This window comes from Corvus hawaiiensis, chromosome 3 (assembly GCF_020740725.1).
Source record: "Corvus hawaiiensis isolate bCorHaw1 chromosome 3, bCorHaw1.pri.cur, whole genome shotgun sequence".
In the NCBI taxonomy this organism is placed as follows: domain Eukaryota; kingdom Metazoa; phylum Chordata; class Aves; order Passeriformes; family Corvidae; genus Corvus; species Corvus hawaiiensis.
This window is the reverse complement of record NC_063215.1, coordinates 33,201,609-33,216,625: the sequence shown is the minus strand read 5'-3', so window position 1 is coordinate 33,216,625 and position 15,017 is coordinate 33,201,609. Positions and strand designations below refer to the sequence as shown.

At 36.6% G+C, this 15,017-nt stretch overlaps 1 protein-coding gene across 4 annotated transcripts in view; it reads left to right on the top strand.

The window, feature by feature from the left end:
- Nucleotides 1-15,017, top strand: part of IMPG1 (interphotoreceptor matrix proteoglycan 1) — a 56,919-nt gene that overhangs the window by 9,063 nt on the left and 32,839 nt on the right. For all 4 annotated transcript variants that reach the window (XM_048297398.1, XM_048297396.1, XM_048297400.1 and 1 more), the window contains exons 2-8: nt 4,423-4,656; nt 7,504-7,670; nt 7,878-7,906; nt 10,263-10,330; nt 11,370-11,446; nt 12,805-12,951; nt 14,227-14,285. In XM_048297398.1, coding sequence (XP_048153355.1) covers nt 4,423-4,656; nt 7,504-7,670; nt 7,878-7,906; nt 10,263-10,330; nt 11,370-11,446; nt 12,805-12,951; nt 14,227-14,285 — 781 coding nt within the window. The remainder of the gene's footprint in view (nt 1-4,422; nt 4,657-7,503; nt 7,671-7,877; nt 7,907-10,262; nt 10,331-11,369; nt 11,447-12,804; nt 12,952-14,226; nt 14,286-15,017) is intronic.

The window sequence follows — 15,017 nt, the reverse complement described above, 5'->3', positions numbered from 1 at the left end:
CCTCAAATTTTGCTATAAAATCTTTAGTTACCGTATTTTAAATTCTTCTCTTCGTATTCAATAGCATCTAAATTTTCTCCGGTCAAATAAAAATAAACGTTTACTGGCAAAATAATGCTGTAGATAAATGTTCATATCCAGAGATCATCTATAGCGATGAAAAAAACCCAAACTACCAACTCCAAAATTTGAGGCCTTCCAAAACTAGTACTATCAACAGAGAGAAATTAATAAAGTTATATAGAGAAACATCCACTTCATTTACACAAAAAGGTATGAATAAGACCCTCTTGCTCCTATGTTTATAAAAGCAAATTTAAAAAAAAACAAAGCTGACCAATTATCAGAATAACTTTAAACTCTTTTTCTCTAGAATCCATTTCAATAACAATGTACTTTTCCTTTTTTGACATGCAGATTATTAAAGAACACATAGGAACTTTTGAAATTTGTTCCTCCTGCCTTGTAATTTTAGTTAGGGTATAAATGTGATAATGCAGGTCTCAAGAGACACAGAGGAGAGGCCTGGCCTAATTTCAAGAATTCAGATTTTTAATATGTGAAATGAATGCCATTTATCTGCCTGAAACCAAAACCTGAAGAACAGTACTGTGCACTTGAGAGACTGGTATGGATACCAAAGCACTTTGATTAGATCCCATATGAATTAGATTGCTGTATCATATTTTGAAAATTGCTTTATGGTGTTTTGAAAAAAATTTTGTTATATTTGTCTAAGTTCAGGACTAGAGGTCAGGAACTCCAGAATTTAGTGACAGCTGACAGTGACTCTGTAGGTAATTTTGGTTAAACTACCTCAATATTTTTCCTCAAGTATGTCGCCTGGAAAATTTGGACATGGTATAGATTCTTTCATGTGAGAATAAAGGAGAGTTAGACATTTGTTTAAGGCATCTTGGAGATTAGCTGAAGTAGAGTAAAGCGTTATCAAACTTCTACAGTTATCTGCCCTGCTCTAGAACTATCAAAAAACCCTAAAAAACTTAAACCTTTTAAAAATAAAACTGAAACAGTCACATCTGTCAAACAGCAGGATTAAATAAGAAAAATTCAAATTGGGCAGGGTATATTTATGGTAAACAGTAAATATTTTAATTGCATGCACTTGTATCAGAAAAAATAACTAGGAAAAAATTACAGGAATTACTTATTTCAAGAAAAGTTAATCAGCCTAGTGTTATTGGGATTACTTAAATGAGCAAATTATGTACCTGTAGAATTTGCATCACTCCAGTTTATTCGATTACTATGTTGCATAATATAAAGAAAAAGGATCAGCTAATATATATGGATTCGATTCCATAATAGTGTGTATCTTTTTGATTTCTTTTTTTCAACCCAGGATACTGAAATCAAAGCAGCTGAAAAGGTGTAGATGGAGGCATATTTTAGTAAAGTATATGGCTGAAACACCTGTGAGGCTTACGTAAAAATTTCTCAGTTCAGAATTTCTATGATGCAGGGGAAAACGGAGATCTGAAGAATTATGAGGAAATGTTTATACCAGAAGGCAAGTTTTCTTCCATTCACAATCAGCAAATATTGGGAAATTAATATTGGACAATCATGGGGAGACAAAGGCTGATGTTTTCTCCAACTAAAATTTTCTTAAGTTTAGTAAAAAAGTGATTTCAAAGAATTATGATAATAAAGGTTATTCTAGTAAGAGAAATTTACTAACCACAAGATACAAATTAAATTAAACCTATCATAATAGATATACTTTAGAAACAGATTCCTCAAAAAAAAAAAAAAAAGAAAGAAGAAAAAAAAAAGAGCATTGAAGGGAAAGAATGAAAAGAAAAAGAATTTACACCCACCCTAAATAGGGTGGCAGAATAGTGCAGCAAACTGAAAGCAGAAAAGAGCTGGTCACTTTCTCAGAATGAAAAGGCCAAGTAGGGGCCCTAACATGGAGACTTTGAAATCATTACAACAATCATTTGAGAAGAATCTCCTTTGTTGGTTTTATGAATAGTATAATTCTTAATTCATGTTAAAGACTTAGAGGTAAATCCTGGAGAAGAAGAAAATCCTTCAAGAAAGGCCTCTGCTTCATACAAAAGCTATCAAAGAGCTTAGTGACAAAATCCTCTGCCCCAGTTGGTCAGGCTGCCTGTGCAGCTGGTCGAGCACAGTTAATACACCTTGTAAAACGTAATAGACTTACAACTGGCTACTTTCCATGTGGATTTTTGATTCTCTCTTCGAGACGATTTCATGAATCTGCTTTGAGATTTCAGTGGCATTGGATCTTCTTCTCTCATCTCATACAACATTCAAATAGCTCTATGTCTCAACTGATTCAGTTTGGCCACTTGTGGTTTCTGTTGAACCCAACGCCATGTTTTCACAGGGGAAATTCCTTTTATGCAGTTTATGGTTTGTGACCCGACATTAATGTGGAAAAATTACTTCCATGTCATTTAATGTCAAACATCATATGACTGCATCATCATTTTAAATTACCTTGCAACCATTACGCAGTTATAGGTCTGCAGGTCACTGTCTCTGGCACATGTTAAAAAGTAATAACAATCACCTATTGCCTTTGTTTTATAACTTCCTTTCTCTCAGACAATATTCATCACAATCAAGCAGTCAACTTTTTCCATATCAGAGTAGCACCTCCCTCAAAATATAGATGTTACTACTACGATTTCTACACAGTAAACATTGAATGTTCATTTGGAAATTAAATAAGAACTGAGACATATACAGATAGACATGCATATATGTGACTGCTGACACACATGGAAGAACATTCCCCATTCTTCATTTCACATGCTATTCTTTTTATAAAAGTATGTTTTTCAATTATTTTTCTCTTATCATTTATCTGCCCACTTTTCTTTAAACATTTAATTAACACAATTCCAAAGTGTCAAGATAAAGTGGTTTTAACCTTCCTTATTTTCTCATGATTTGCCTAAGAACAGGATAATTAGTGTTTGTTATATGCAGCATGACATTTCTTCTTTCTCCAGCAAACTGATCATTTTTTACTCTTTTTTTTTTTTTGATACTGCTACTCCTACTGAACTCTTTCTTTTTTAACCCTGTTATTCCCCTTTATTTTTCCATTAGAAGCTTTTAAACCATTTTTCAAAGTAATTTTTTTATTTGCTTCATCAGGATTCAGGAACACACATACTTTGCTTAAAGTTTTTTAATTCTTTAAATTGTCTTCTATTCTGCTTATCATTTTCTTTATTTTTCATCTGTAATTACTGTATCAAATGTATGAAAAGGCAACCAAAATGGGTACTTCCAAATTTGCTTTAACATCTTTATTAACAAGTATATAAAATTTTGGAAGATAATCTAAAAGATACTCATTGCCCTGTCACATGATCCTGCAAAAGGCTGCATTTCAGCTCATTTAAATGTGTCGTTTACATGCTATTTTTACCATTAAGTTTTTTACATTAAATTTAGCTGCTATGTCATGTAATACTACAACAGAAATACTTAGGAAGTGGAACCAGATGCGTCCTGAATTTTTGTGATGGGTGTTCCTATGCTTGAGGTTATTTTGACAGCCTAGAAGCTTTTCCATTTTTCAAAATTGAATAGCTTCGTAAGTAAAATTTAATCCTACGTCTTCAATTCCTAGTCACTGATTTCACTTTTTTCTACTGTAGCTGTTCCACTTTGCCAGGAATATTTAAAGATTTATTGAAATAAGATGCCAGAGCATTCATAACACCTATCATCCAGTTGCAAGCAAACAATCATAGTCTGTTCTGGTTAATACTTCAGTTTATGAGGGAAGGACAGAGGAGTGCACTGTAGAGTAAAAGAGAGACTGAAACAGGTCTTTCTTTTCCCAAAGGCAGCAAAACTCCTGCTCAACTTTTGAAAGTTTCAGGGTTTAGTTCTTGGGATAGCTTCAAGATTATAAACCTGATTTAAAGGAAGATGTCCCTTGAAGCCCAAAGGAAAGATAAGATTTTAAAAATTTAAGGTACAACTATTTCTCATTTTACTTATCTGCTAGTGTTCACATTACTTATCACTGTACTGTAAATTTCCCTACAGGGCAATATGCTCACAAATGAGATGCTGTAGCACGAAGTTCAAGCACTTAAGTGTCTTTTGTGGATCTAATCCAAAGTCACTTTTGAAAACGGGATTTAGAGCTTCTGAAACTTTTACCCTGTGTGTCCTGGGGTCACGTGTTGAAATACAAGGGAATTAGTTACCAAGTCACTTGAGTTTCAGTTCCCCCATGTGGTCACAGGCCACTTCTCCTCAGCCCAATAATTCACCCAGTTCATTGACACCACAACAAAAAGAATTCTCAAGGTCATGTCCATTTTCCAGACTTGAACTTGCATTGGATACTTACTGCATAGGCAAAGTGTGTTTATGTACATTCTTATTTTTAATTTTTTACAGAAATTCCTAATAAAATAAACAGTGCTGAAGCCAAACATCTTGCAGTCACCTCAGGGTCAGACAAAACAGAAAAAACGACAAAGCGGTCCAAGATATCAACCATAAGGTGGATATTTGACATGGCAAAACACCGAACAAAGAGGTCATCCTTTTTCTCAACTGGTGTGAAAGTTTGCCCACAAGAATCAGTGAAGCAGATTTTAGCCAGTCACCAAGCTTACTATAGATTAAGAGGTAAGATGATTATTGTAGTATGTACTTCCTCCTTCAAAGTCTTTCCTTTAGTTGAGGAAACACAGTAATTTTCCAGAATCTTGTTCTTCACCTTTAGGCAGTGTATATGCTATTGACTTTATGCCTTATTTTTACATAGATAATCAAATGTTACATGTGCATCAGCAGTGTTCAAGATAGACAGTGACCAGAAGAAAATAAAACAATGCACTCAAAGGACTAATGAACTCAGAGTAATTGCACAGTGTTCTAGCATGGCTGAACATGAAGAACAAATTGTGCTTGCATTAGTATTGAAAGAAGTACCACCTTTCTCAAAAGAGTAGGTACCATCATTGCTACTCAGAATTAATAGCACCAGTGTAAGACAAGTAATGGAATTATTAAATGGTCATTGCACAGATATGTTGGTGTATCTGTAGTTATATTAAGTCTGTGGCAGTGTTTGTACCTAATAAACACTGAGATAATTGCCAGCAGGTCATGAAAAACACTTAGGGCATAAGAAATATTTGAGACATTTTAAAAATAAGACTTTCTCAACTAGGTCAGTCCTTTCCCAGCTCTTTTTTTTTACTTCCGCTGCCTGTAGAAAGCCTATAGAGTTAGCATTCCAATTTTTGGTTCAATTTCATCTCTTCCTTTCTCTACCCCTCCCAATCTTTCATTATGGAGCTTTTCCATTTGATATTACAATAATGCATGTATTTGCACTGCAGCGAGACGGTCCAAAGCTAATTCTAGAACCTAGTCATCATTTCTGGGATGCAAGTATCTAAGGCAACATCTACTCCCTAAATCACCTTTGCTTATCTATTTTTTCCTTTATCAGGCACCAACCATCCACATTCATCTGTGTAACCTGGCTGCTCCTCAGCTCTCTTTCAGGGAACCAACTAGTTCCCTCTGAAATGAGACCTGGATGTAGAGCTGCAAAAATTTTACTCCAGCAGCCACTTGCTATAGGCAGCATGGGAGAACTCCACTAAAGTCTGTAGCTATTCCCATAGATATAAAAATATTTGGTATCCATTGCAACATCCAATGGGCATTAAACAGAAATCTGAAATGCATCAAAGAGGCTGACCCAAAAAGCATTTCTTAAATAGAAATTAATCCTGCAAGTCCCTGAAACTCCCTGGTTATATCCCAGATTGGGCTGAAAACAAGCTATCCTGAAATAGACAGGTATCATTAACCTGAACTCAAAAACCTGCAACTATGACCCTTTCATTTAAAAAACTGAATATGACAGTACTACCCAGCTTTTTGGAGAGCAGCACATCAGCTGGGATATTGGACACTATAAGTCTTGTAGTGCAAGAAGCTTTAAACTCATACTCCTTTTTCCCAGCAGTGTCCTACACTTACAAAATTTTCTAAGCAGTTGTCATCCAGTTCTTCAACTGAAACTGGAGTACTTCCCAAAAAGCAAGCAACAAAACATGCCTCTGCATCTGAATAATTTGCACACTCGTTCATAATAAGGTGTTTCTGCTCCCTTGAACAATTACATGTTTTCCATTACAACATTCTTCATCAAAACGTCAAAAAATTTTCCTTCAAGGAAAGATCAGAACTTCTGATAAAGACTTCTGCCCTCCCAGTTGAGCATGTAAATTTATCTGATGAAACCGATAAATGAAAAAAAAAAATGGACACTTGAAAATGTGAAAATTCAAGCATCATCCTTGAATCTGTAACCACAGTACCATCCTTCATGAAAAGGTAATCTGGTAGCTGTGCTGGAGCCTTAGAGCCTGTACCCATCTGTGGGACAAATCTTACCTTCATTTTGTTTTGGAGATATACTTTCAGGTCTGTTCTTTTCTGTGTCTAAAGCCTAGGAGATGACCTCCCCAGCTCCAAGTCCCATGACACATTTATAACTCTAATTGCACTGTGGATCATATCAGTCTTCTAGAGAATTTTTCTGTTAAGAAAATTTAGACAATTTTATTCTTTTTTACATATATATGTATTCTCTGCTTCCAGGGATGAGCACACAACACAAAAAAGCTCAGATAAAGGAGCTCAGACAGTTGCTGTTGGATACTTGAGCCTACCGTGACCCTATACCAACTCTGAACTAACACATCACAGCTTAGGTCACCATGAGGATAGTCCCCTATGTGGGGCAAACTGGGAGAACACACTACAATGCCTCCTCAACTGGTCATGTGTCACATTTATCTGGTAACTGGATTACTTATCATCAGATGGTGTATCTTTATTCAGCAGTTACTGCTCAGAAAAACAAATACCAGAGAGTTGCAAGAAAAAAGAGGTAGAAAGTAGCTTTAATTTCTAGTTCGTAATTAATTCATCTCTTCAAAAGACAGCCTGTTCCTTTTTAATAACCTGACCACATCTGCTCCACATGCAGCTGCTCTACTGGGAGGGCAGGTCGTTCCTGAGGTATTATTGAGGGGCCCTAACACAGCTAGGTGAGTACACCCCTACAGCAAGTTTAGAGTGTACTTAGAGAAATTGACTGCACTAATTTCAGAGACGCCAATATTTTAGATAATGCAGATAATGAACTCACTCTAAGCCAAAGTAAGTATCAAGTACTGAAAATAAATGTCCCATCTCACAGTAATGAGCTTTGCACAGTAAAGTGCTAAAGGCAACAGCTTTTAAATTACTAGCAAGTTTTGGTTAAAATGGTTTTTCTAATAAGTTTGAAAATCCCCTTCTCTAAAAGCATTTTTAAACAACATTTTGAAGAAGTGTGTTCCTTCATCTTGACTGATGAATGTGTAAATGCCAAACCACTTTTAAAAGGCTTTCAAGTTTACTATTTGGTACAAAGCATCCATCCCCAACCCCTTTCTTCTTACTCAGTCTGCCAGGAAGCTGTGTGGGAAGCCTTTCGTATTTTTCTGGATCGGATTCCTGATACTTCTGAATATCAGAACTGGGTTACTGCCTGCCAGAGGGAAACCTTTTGCATATTCGACATTGGCAAAAACTTCAGCAATTCCCAAGAGCACCTGGAAATAATTCAACGGGTAAGGATTATTGACATTTGTTTAGAAAGTGGGAGAGACTTCCGAGTCCCTCCCCACCTGCATATTTAAGGGCAAAGTATTGCTCAGGAAAAGGAGGGGGCATGTCTTAGAAGAAAAACATAAAATTATAGTAAACAAAAGAGCTAACAGGCTCAATGGTTGGATACACCCACTAGTAAAATGCTGTTTTTCTTAATCTTTTTGCAGCGAGTAAAACATAGAACCTTCCAGGAAAGGTAAGTAGCCCAAGTAGAACCTTGCCACTTGATGTTACTGCCTTCTTTGACAAGATACGTGTAGATGTGTGTGGATGTGAGCAGATATTCAGATAGCTCTGTGGCGTATTTGGTGTGTGCTGTGAGAGATGTGTATACTGGATGTATCATAGGACACAGTAATTGAATTACAAATAATAGATGCAGCCAAATGTCTGAGTTACCTGTTCATTTCAAGACACCACTGAACGTTTTCTAAGATTAATGTGAGCATGAAACCCTGACAGAGACATGGCTTTGCATTAGACTGGTGTTGATTGGGAATGTGACAAAAGTTGCTCTAATTCTCAAAAGGAAAGCCAGAGATCTTAATAAAAGTTTAGCTGAGAGGCTACATTAAACAGTAACATGAAAACTCTATACCTTCACTTTAGATTTCTCCTGTATTTTTATACATCATGACGGTGTTAACTAACGTGATACTTTATTCTATAAACTCCTTGGAAAAATATGCTCCTAGCAATGCTCGGAAGTCTGAGAATGGCAGGATTAAAGCTACCATACTTAACTCTGTTGTTCTGTATATAAATACTATAGTGCAGCCAGACAAATCATAGTCCCCAAGTTCTGATTGATATATTGGTTTTTTCCTTCAGTTTTCTCTGATTTTCAGTCAAATGATCTTTTCCATTCATAGGTTACAGTGTCTCATGATCACAGAGGTCTTATGTATCTTAATTTATTCTCACATGGGAGATCTGACATATTTTTAATAATGTAGGCCCTAATTAAACTCCCCTGTAAGTTCAAAGGGAGGTCTTCTCATTCATCCTATTGCAAGCAGTGGCAGCAAGGCATTAAGTGAAGTGACTGATCTCAGAGTTCTTAGGTTCTTTGTGAACAGTACTGTTTTCCCTAGACACAACTCAGAAGGTGAAATAAATTCTATGAAATTGATTGTATTTTAGCTGGAAATATAGACAGCATTGATTATGCATGGTTGGACTTCATCTTTACTACTGTGTGGCTTAGGAAATATTTTGTATCTTCTATAGCTGTCATGTAGAGAAATCAGTCTCCAATTATAGATACAACACGTAACTAGTTAACACTGTGAAAACATTACAAATACATTAATTCTCATCACAAAAGATATCCAGAGGATGCGGTAAATCAGTTGTCATTCATGTTCTTTATTTATGTTGTTAAACATCTAGGTTGTTCCTGTATAGAGAAGCAGCTCAGACACCTGTTCTGTCTATGATACAAGATTTATGCTGTCTCAGTGAACACCACACTACACATTTGCAGTGCCCTTAGTTCTTTCACTCATACCAGTTTCACAAATACTCCATCTGTATGCACTGTAGAAAATTTGAGGAATTATACTTCACTCCCCAAATTCATGACAGAAAACTCTCAAAATGTCTCTTAGACGATTCTTTTCTAAGAACCTAAATTCTCCCAAAAGCTACAAATTAATAACAATTTGGTTTCAAGGCTATAGAATAATTTCCATTCTAAGTAGAAGAATCTTTAACATATCTATTTATTTTAAAATGTACTTACAGATAGATATTATTGCTGATTTTCAGGCAAGATAACAGTAGCTATTAAAAATGTATTCATCACCACAAGACTGTAAAACTCAAAACAGAAAATAATTATCAACAAAACCAAATCCTGTGATACATCATACCCCCCATATTCTTACTTGAATTTTAGCTGTCTTCCTTGGGGGTCATGGTAGGCATTAACCCATGAATATTACATCCAGAAGCAAACATTAACATTTCTGCATCTCAAAATAATCTGGATTCAGGAATCCGATTTGATACGATCATTATTTGGAGGCATCCTTATGGTATTATAATGCAGGCTGACAACTGAAAAATAACCCCACCCACTATTTTCTCACACCACACCATATGAAACACACCTAGAACCTGAAATGTCCATTGGCCCTAAAATTAGAAGAATCCCAAAGCTCTCACTTAACTACCTTGATAGGATGAGAAATAGCAAAGGAGACAAAGGTTGATTTAGATGATGTACAAGAAGTCTTGCTTCCATTTTACACAGGGGTCAACCCTTCATTGACTTCAAGGAGTAAAAAAAAAAAAAACAGATGCAGTGCATTGATTTAATCTCTGTGATCCCACCCCTCTGGTGGCATTGATGCAATCTGTCACAAAACCTCATGAGCAGATTCCTGACTTTTCCACAGGTCACAAAACATTCTATTAGCGATAACTTCTCTCATTTAAACTACACTTCATATAGGGGTCATTTCTATATTGTTTTGGTTTTTTACACTTTTGTCATTGCCAGTACAATATGCTGATAATTAAATCACTCATTTCTATTTGATTGATAGGAAAGATGAAATATCAGCAGAGAAAACAGGAGGCAAAAAGGTGGAAGAAATTCCCTCCATTTCTACAGGTAAAATCAAATCTGCTTGTTGTGTGTCTGCCTATTAAATAAAAAATTGCTAAGGCAAATGATTCTTATGTCTTATAAGGCTATAATTTAGTGATTGTTGTAGAAGCATGACAAGTTCAGTGGAGTGAAAATGTTTTAGCAAAAAAATCTTTGAGAAGAAATTTTTTATCTCTTTTCGACATATTTGCTACTCAAATGTTGCATTCAAAGTTTGTCTTCAAATGTATATGTTTTCCTAGTTTCAAACTTAGATAATATGGGGTTAATTTTTCTTCATTTATAAAATACCATTCAGTATGTCAGCTGCTGCATTTTGTTAACCAAAACAAGCAAGAAAAGCAAATAAAGACTGACAAGCTAAAAAGTCAGAGTGATAATAGACAATAAATTGACAGTAAATTGATCAGATTATTACAATTAGACCTACCAACCCCGTCGTGTACTACTGTTCTTTAAAATAATATTAGCAATTCACTCAGTCACAAAAATCTGTAAATATGATCTTTTTGGTTCAAGGAGAAACCATCCTGAATATATATTCTTATGAGGGCCAAATATTACAGAATCTTATTGGTAAGGACTTCCAGCATGGCAATTTTGCCTCTAGGTGGAAAACAGTGTCTCTTGTTACTTTAAATTGACCCTAAAGAAAAGGGGCTGTCAGAGAGACAAAGATCTCAACTGGCAAAATTAAGCTTAGACACTTGGTGATATGTGATGTGGTATGACAGGAAATGATCAAATATTATTAACTCACACAATTTCATTGATGCATAGTCAGTGCCATTTTTGCCTTCAGTCACACACATGCCACACCACTAATGTTTGGCCTGGAAGAAAGGCTGTCTATTGTATAAAACACAGCAGATTTACCCACACCCTGAGTCATGGCCACCTTGCACTGGCACAGGCTTGTCCTTAAACACACCCTCCCGAAGGAAAGCTGCTCCAGTGAGCTGACACCTGACCAACACACCAAGGGGAGGCCTTTTGATATGCAAACCTTTCTTTCCTGACTTTTCTTTCCATCCCCCCACAGGTTCTCCTCGCACACCCCTCTCACCTAATGGCACATTGCTCAATGAAATTTTCAATGACACGAAGACTCCTGTGAAGGTGAGGGCAGTCTGTGTTCCTACCCACTTTTTCACTCACCTTTTCCTTTTGAGCTCAGCTAGCAGGAGAGAGGGAGAAACCTTATAAACAGTGCATACAAAGCACGAGTGCTCCCCTCTGTTTCAGCTGGCAGGACTAAAGGGGTTTATAAGCATCTGTTGTATACTGGAGTAGGGCATGATGCTTCTTGAGCATGTAGTAGAAAGTACAAAAGCATGGCAACCAGCTTTTAGGTAGTTTTCATTCTTTTAAGGAGGGGCCTGTTGCCCACTTTGCACCTTTTTGTAACGTTGTTCTGTTGCAGTGGGGATACTGCAACATGCATATACCAAACCAGGAGTCCCGTGGAAAGGAAATATATATGGACAGACAGATTCTTGATAGCTGTTTCAGAGAGATGTTTATTTCTCCAGTCGCATGGCCGGGGCTCTGCCGAGGAACTGTTCCAGTCACGGGACCAAGGGTCCTTCTGCCCGCGCAGGGGAACACAAACCAACCAATGGGAACGAGGCTGAGCAGGGGCAGGGAAACCCCGTGTCTGTGCCCTCAGGGCCCCTCTCCCAGGGCTACATGGCAGGGGAGGGACCCCAACATTGTTCTTCATTAAATAATGCCAAAAAAAGCATACCTGCTGGGCTTTCCACAACACAGGAGATAGGACTGGGCCTTCCTTGCCTTTTTCTAACCAACCAGCTGTCAGAAGGCTCTCCAGTGCTATCTGCTCAGTGCAGCCATGCAGTAGAGCATTGGAGACTGCCCCTCTACACATTAACAGCACCTGCTGTGAAAGATACCTCTGAGAGAGGGGTGGGGTGCTGGGAGGGGCTGTTGTTTTCCCTGTTCTGGCTGCTATGGTCTCAGCAGAGATGTGTGGCCTCACAGTGGAGGGAAAAGCTACAAATACTGTAGGGAAACAGCAAACAAAAAAAGGAAAACTTTTAATAGCAGTAACGTCAACTCCATAAGGAAGATGTATCATGGGTAGGGATAATTCTATTCTGTTATGAGAAAAAAACAAATGCAAACCTCTGAACATGAAAGAGCTAAGTGACTTTATGACAATGGAACTAAGACTTAGTAACAGTCTCTGTGCAAGGCTTGATTCTCTTCATTTTCATTTATGCACATCAAAGGCAACTCTCAAGTTACAGTAATAGAAACTTGTTTGCAAAGAAAGAGGAATTAAGCCAACAGATATGTCTTGGAACTTTCACCTTTTGTGGAATATAGTTCAGAAAGTTATTTTGGGGATGGGCTTAAAACGGAACATTTCTACCTATTAAATACTGAATTGTGGAGGGGGAAAAAATCACTTAGTTTTATTTCTTCACTTTTTGTCCTTGCCATTTCTTTTCCAGGAGCTGGGAACAAATGCGGTCCCTGAACTGCCTGTGGAGCAAATGGTGGAATTCAGTGTCACTCTCACTGATCAGGAGTACACAGCTGAACTCAGTGATCCCAATTCCCCAGAGTACCAACAACTAGCTGCCAAATTTCAGCTACAGGTAGGGAGGCTTAGTGAATGCAAAAATGTTGACTTTGTACCTTGACTGAGATTCATACTATGAAATTACCTTCACCACGAAATAGAATCTACTGCCCTCCCTTTAAACAGGTCATTCCTGTTTTCTCAGACCTTCACCTTTCCTCCGCGTGTAGTATCAGTTTTCCCCTCATTTAAGCCATCTGTTCAGCCACCAAGCTAACAAGCCAACATCTTTGACAGCAGTAGAAGCCTCAGATAATTGATGAACAGAATAACTTTAAGAATATTGTTCAGACTTAATCAGGAATTCATGGACAGCACTTTGTCATAATTTAATTTCTACAATAAACCTAATGAAAAATGTAATATAAATGTTAAAAATAATTAGCTACTGTTGTCTGAACTATTCTTCAAAGGACTTACATTCATTATGCATTACCATAGTTTACGTAAGAATTGGAACATCTGTGGTGTTTTCATATAATTAATAATATTAACTAAATGTTCAGCTATCAGTTTAACTGATAGCAGTTAATGCCTTGGGGTTCCCAAAAGGTTTTCTTAGCAAAGTTAACTAAAGCCTCTCATCAGTTTCATGAGCATTCTTTAGTGGAAGCTCTTTCACTTTCCTGGTCCAGTTCCAGATATGTGTCGAAAAATGGTGAAGGATGCATTGACAGAGCTGACAAAAAATGGTTTCTCTGAAGATTTTCAGTATTACCCTCAAACAGAAGTGCCTGCAGACATGGTTTACTGCACACATAATGCCTCTTCTATTCAAAACCATGTAATTGTACTATTGTTAACATTAGAATTAAAAATATATTGTTATTCTGTTTGTACAAGACAGTTAAAACTGTTTAATTCCTAAATGATTTGTCAAATAATCTAAACCCATCTGCAGTTGCTTAATATTTCTAAATAATTAACAATTTACAGGTGACTTGAATCACAAAATTATTCATGAACCTAGACTGCTGAAAATGAGAAAAATATTTGATTCATGTTGTTTTACTTGCTCTGTTATGAAATAGATTATCATTTGTTTGCATTATTAATTACTAAGAAAAGCAATATTTTGTGCTTCATTTTGCCTGTTAACAGGCAATACAACAGGTATATGCAAAGCAAATATTGTGTTTAAGCTGAGCAATTATGATACCCAAAAGAGGGCAGTTGAGACTGTTTCCCTAAAGCTCTTTCTGAAATATGAAAAATATTGTCTAGGTAGTCAACTTGTGATTGATTTTAGTCATAGATCTTATGCTGAATTATTTTTTTAATGGTTTTCTAGATGAAAAAAATATTTGAGAAACTTCCAGGATTCAAAGAAATCCGTGTGTTAGGATTCAAGTAAGTAAGAAAATGGGGTTGTCTTCTTTGTTGGCTCCTAGGGTTCTCTTCTTCCCTCTTGTCCTCAAAAATGAAGAGACCTGTAGAAGAGTGGGGTGTGTATTGCTGTAAACAGAAAACAATTTTATGGGAATATCATAGAGACAGTATGAAAAGTGCAAACACATCCCAAGCGAGACTATGAGGTTTTGAATTACTTAGTAAAGTAGCTTTGATTCCCTGAAGCTTGAAGGATTCAATAAATTCTTTGAATTGTTTGTTAACAACCCTGTATTAAGGACTTTTTAAAATGACAAGATAAAGAGAGTTAGTAGCATGATTCTTTAGGTGACAACTTTTTTGTGTGTGGACCCCGTGCCCTTCATAAGTCACAGTGAAGGTGCCTTGGCAAGAGAGGGTTGCACGAGGACACATGTTCACACATATAAAACTTTTTCAGTAGTTGTTTCTCAGGTCTTTTAAAAAATTTTAAAAGTTTCACTTTTTCAGTGAATTTGTGTTCTGTCTTGCCATTTGTTTCATCTTCCTCATGTGTTTACTATTAATACAAGCTCTTGTGTGCTTTTTCAATGGAGAATCTGTAGGGGAGGGGTAGCACATTGCATAAAGAATCAAATGAAAAACAAATAAGTAATAGTAAGAAACTATGCCAAAAGGAATAAAGAGCAGGGGAAAAGACAAATTTATGTGGTCTTACGGCACAGCATCAGGAACATTCAGTACTTCTAGCAA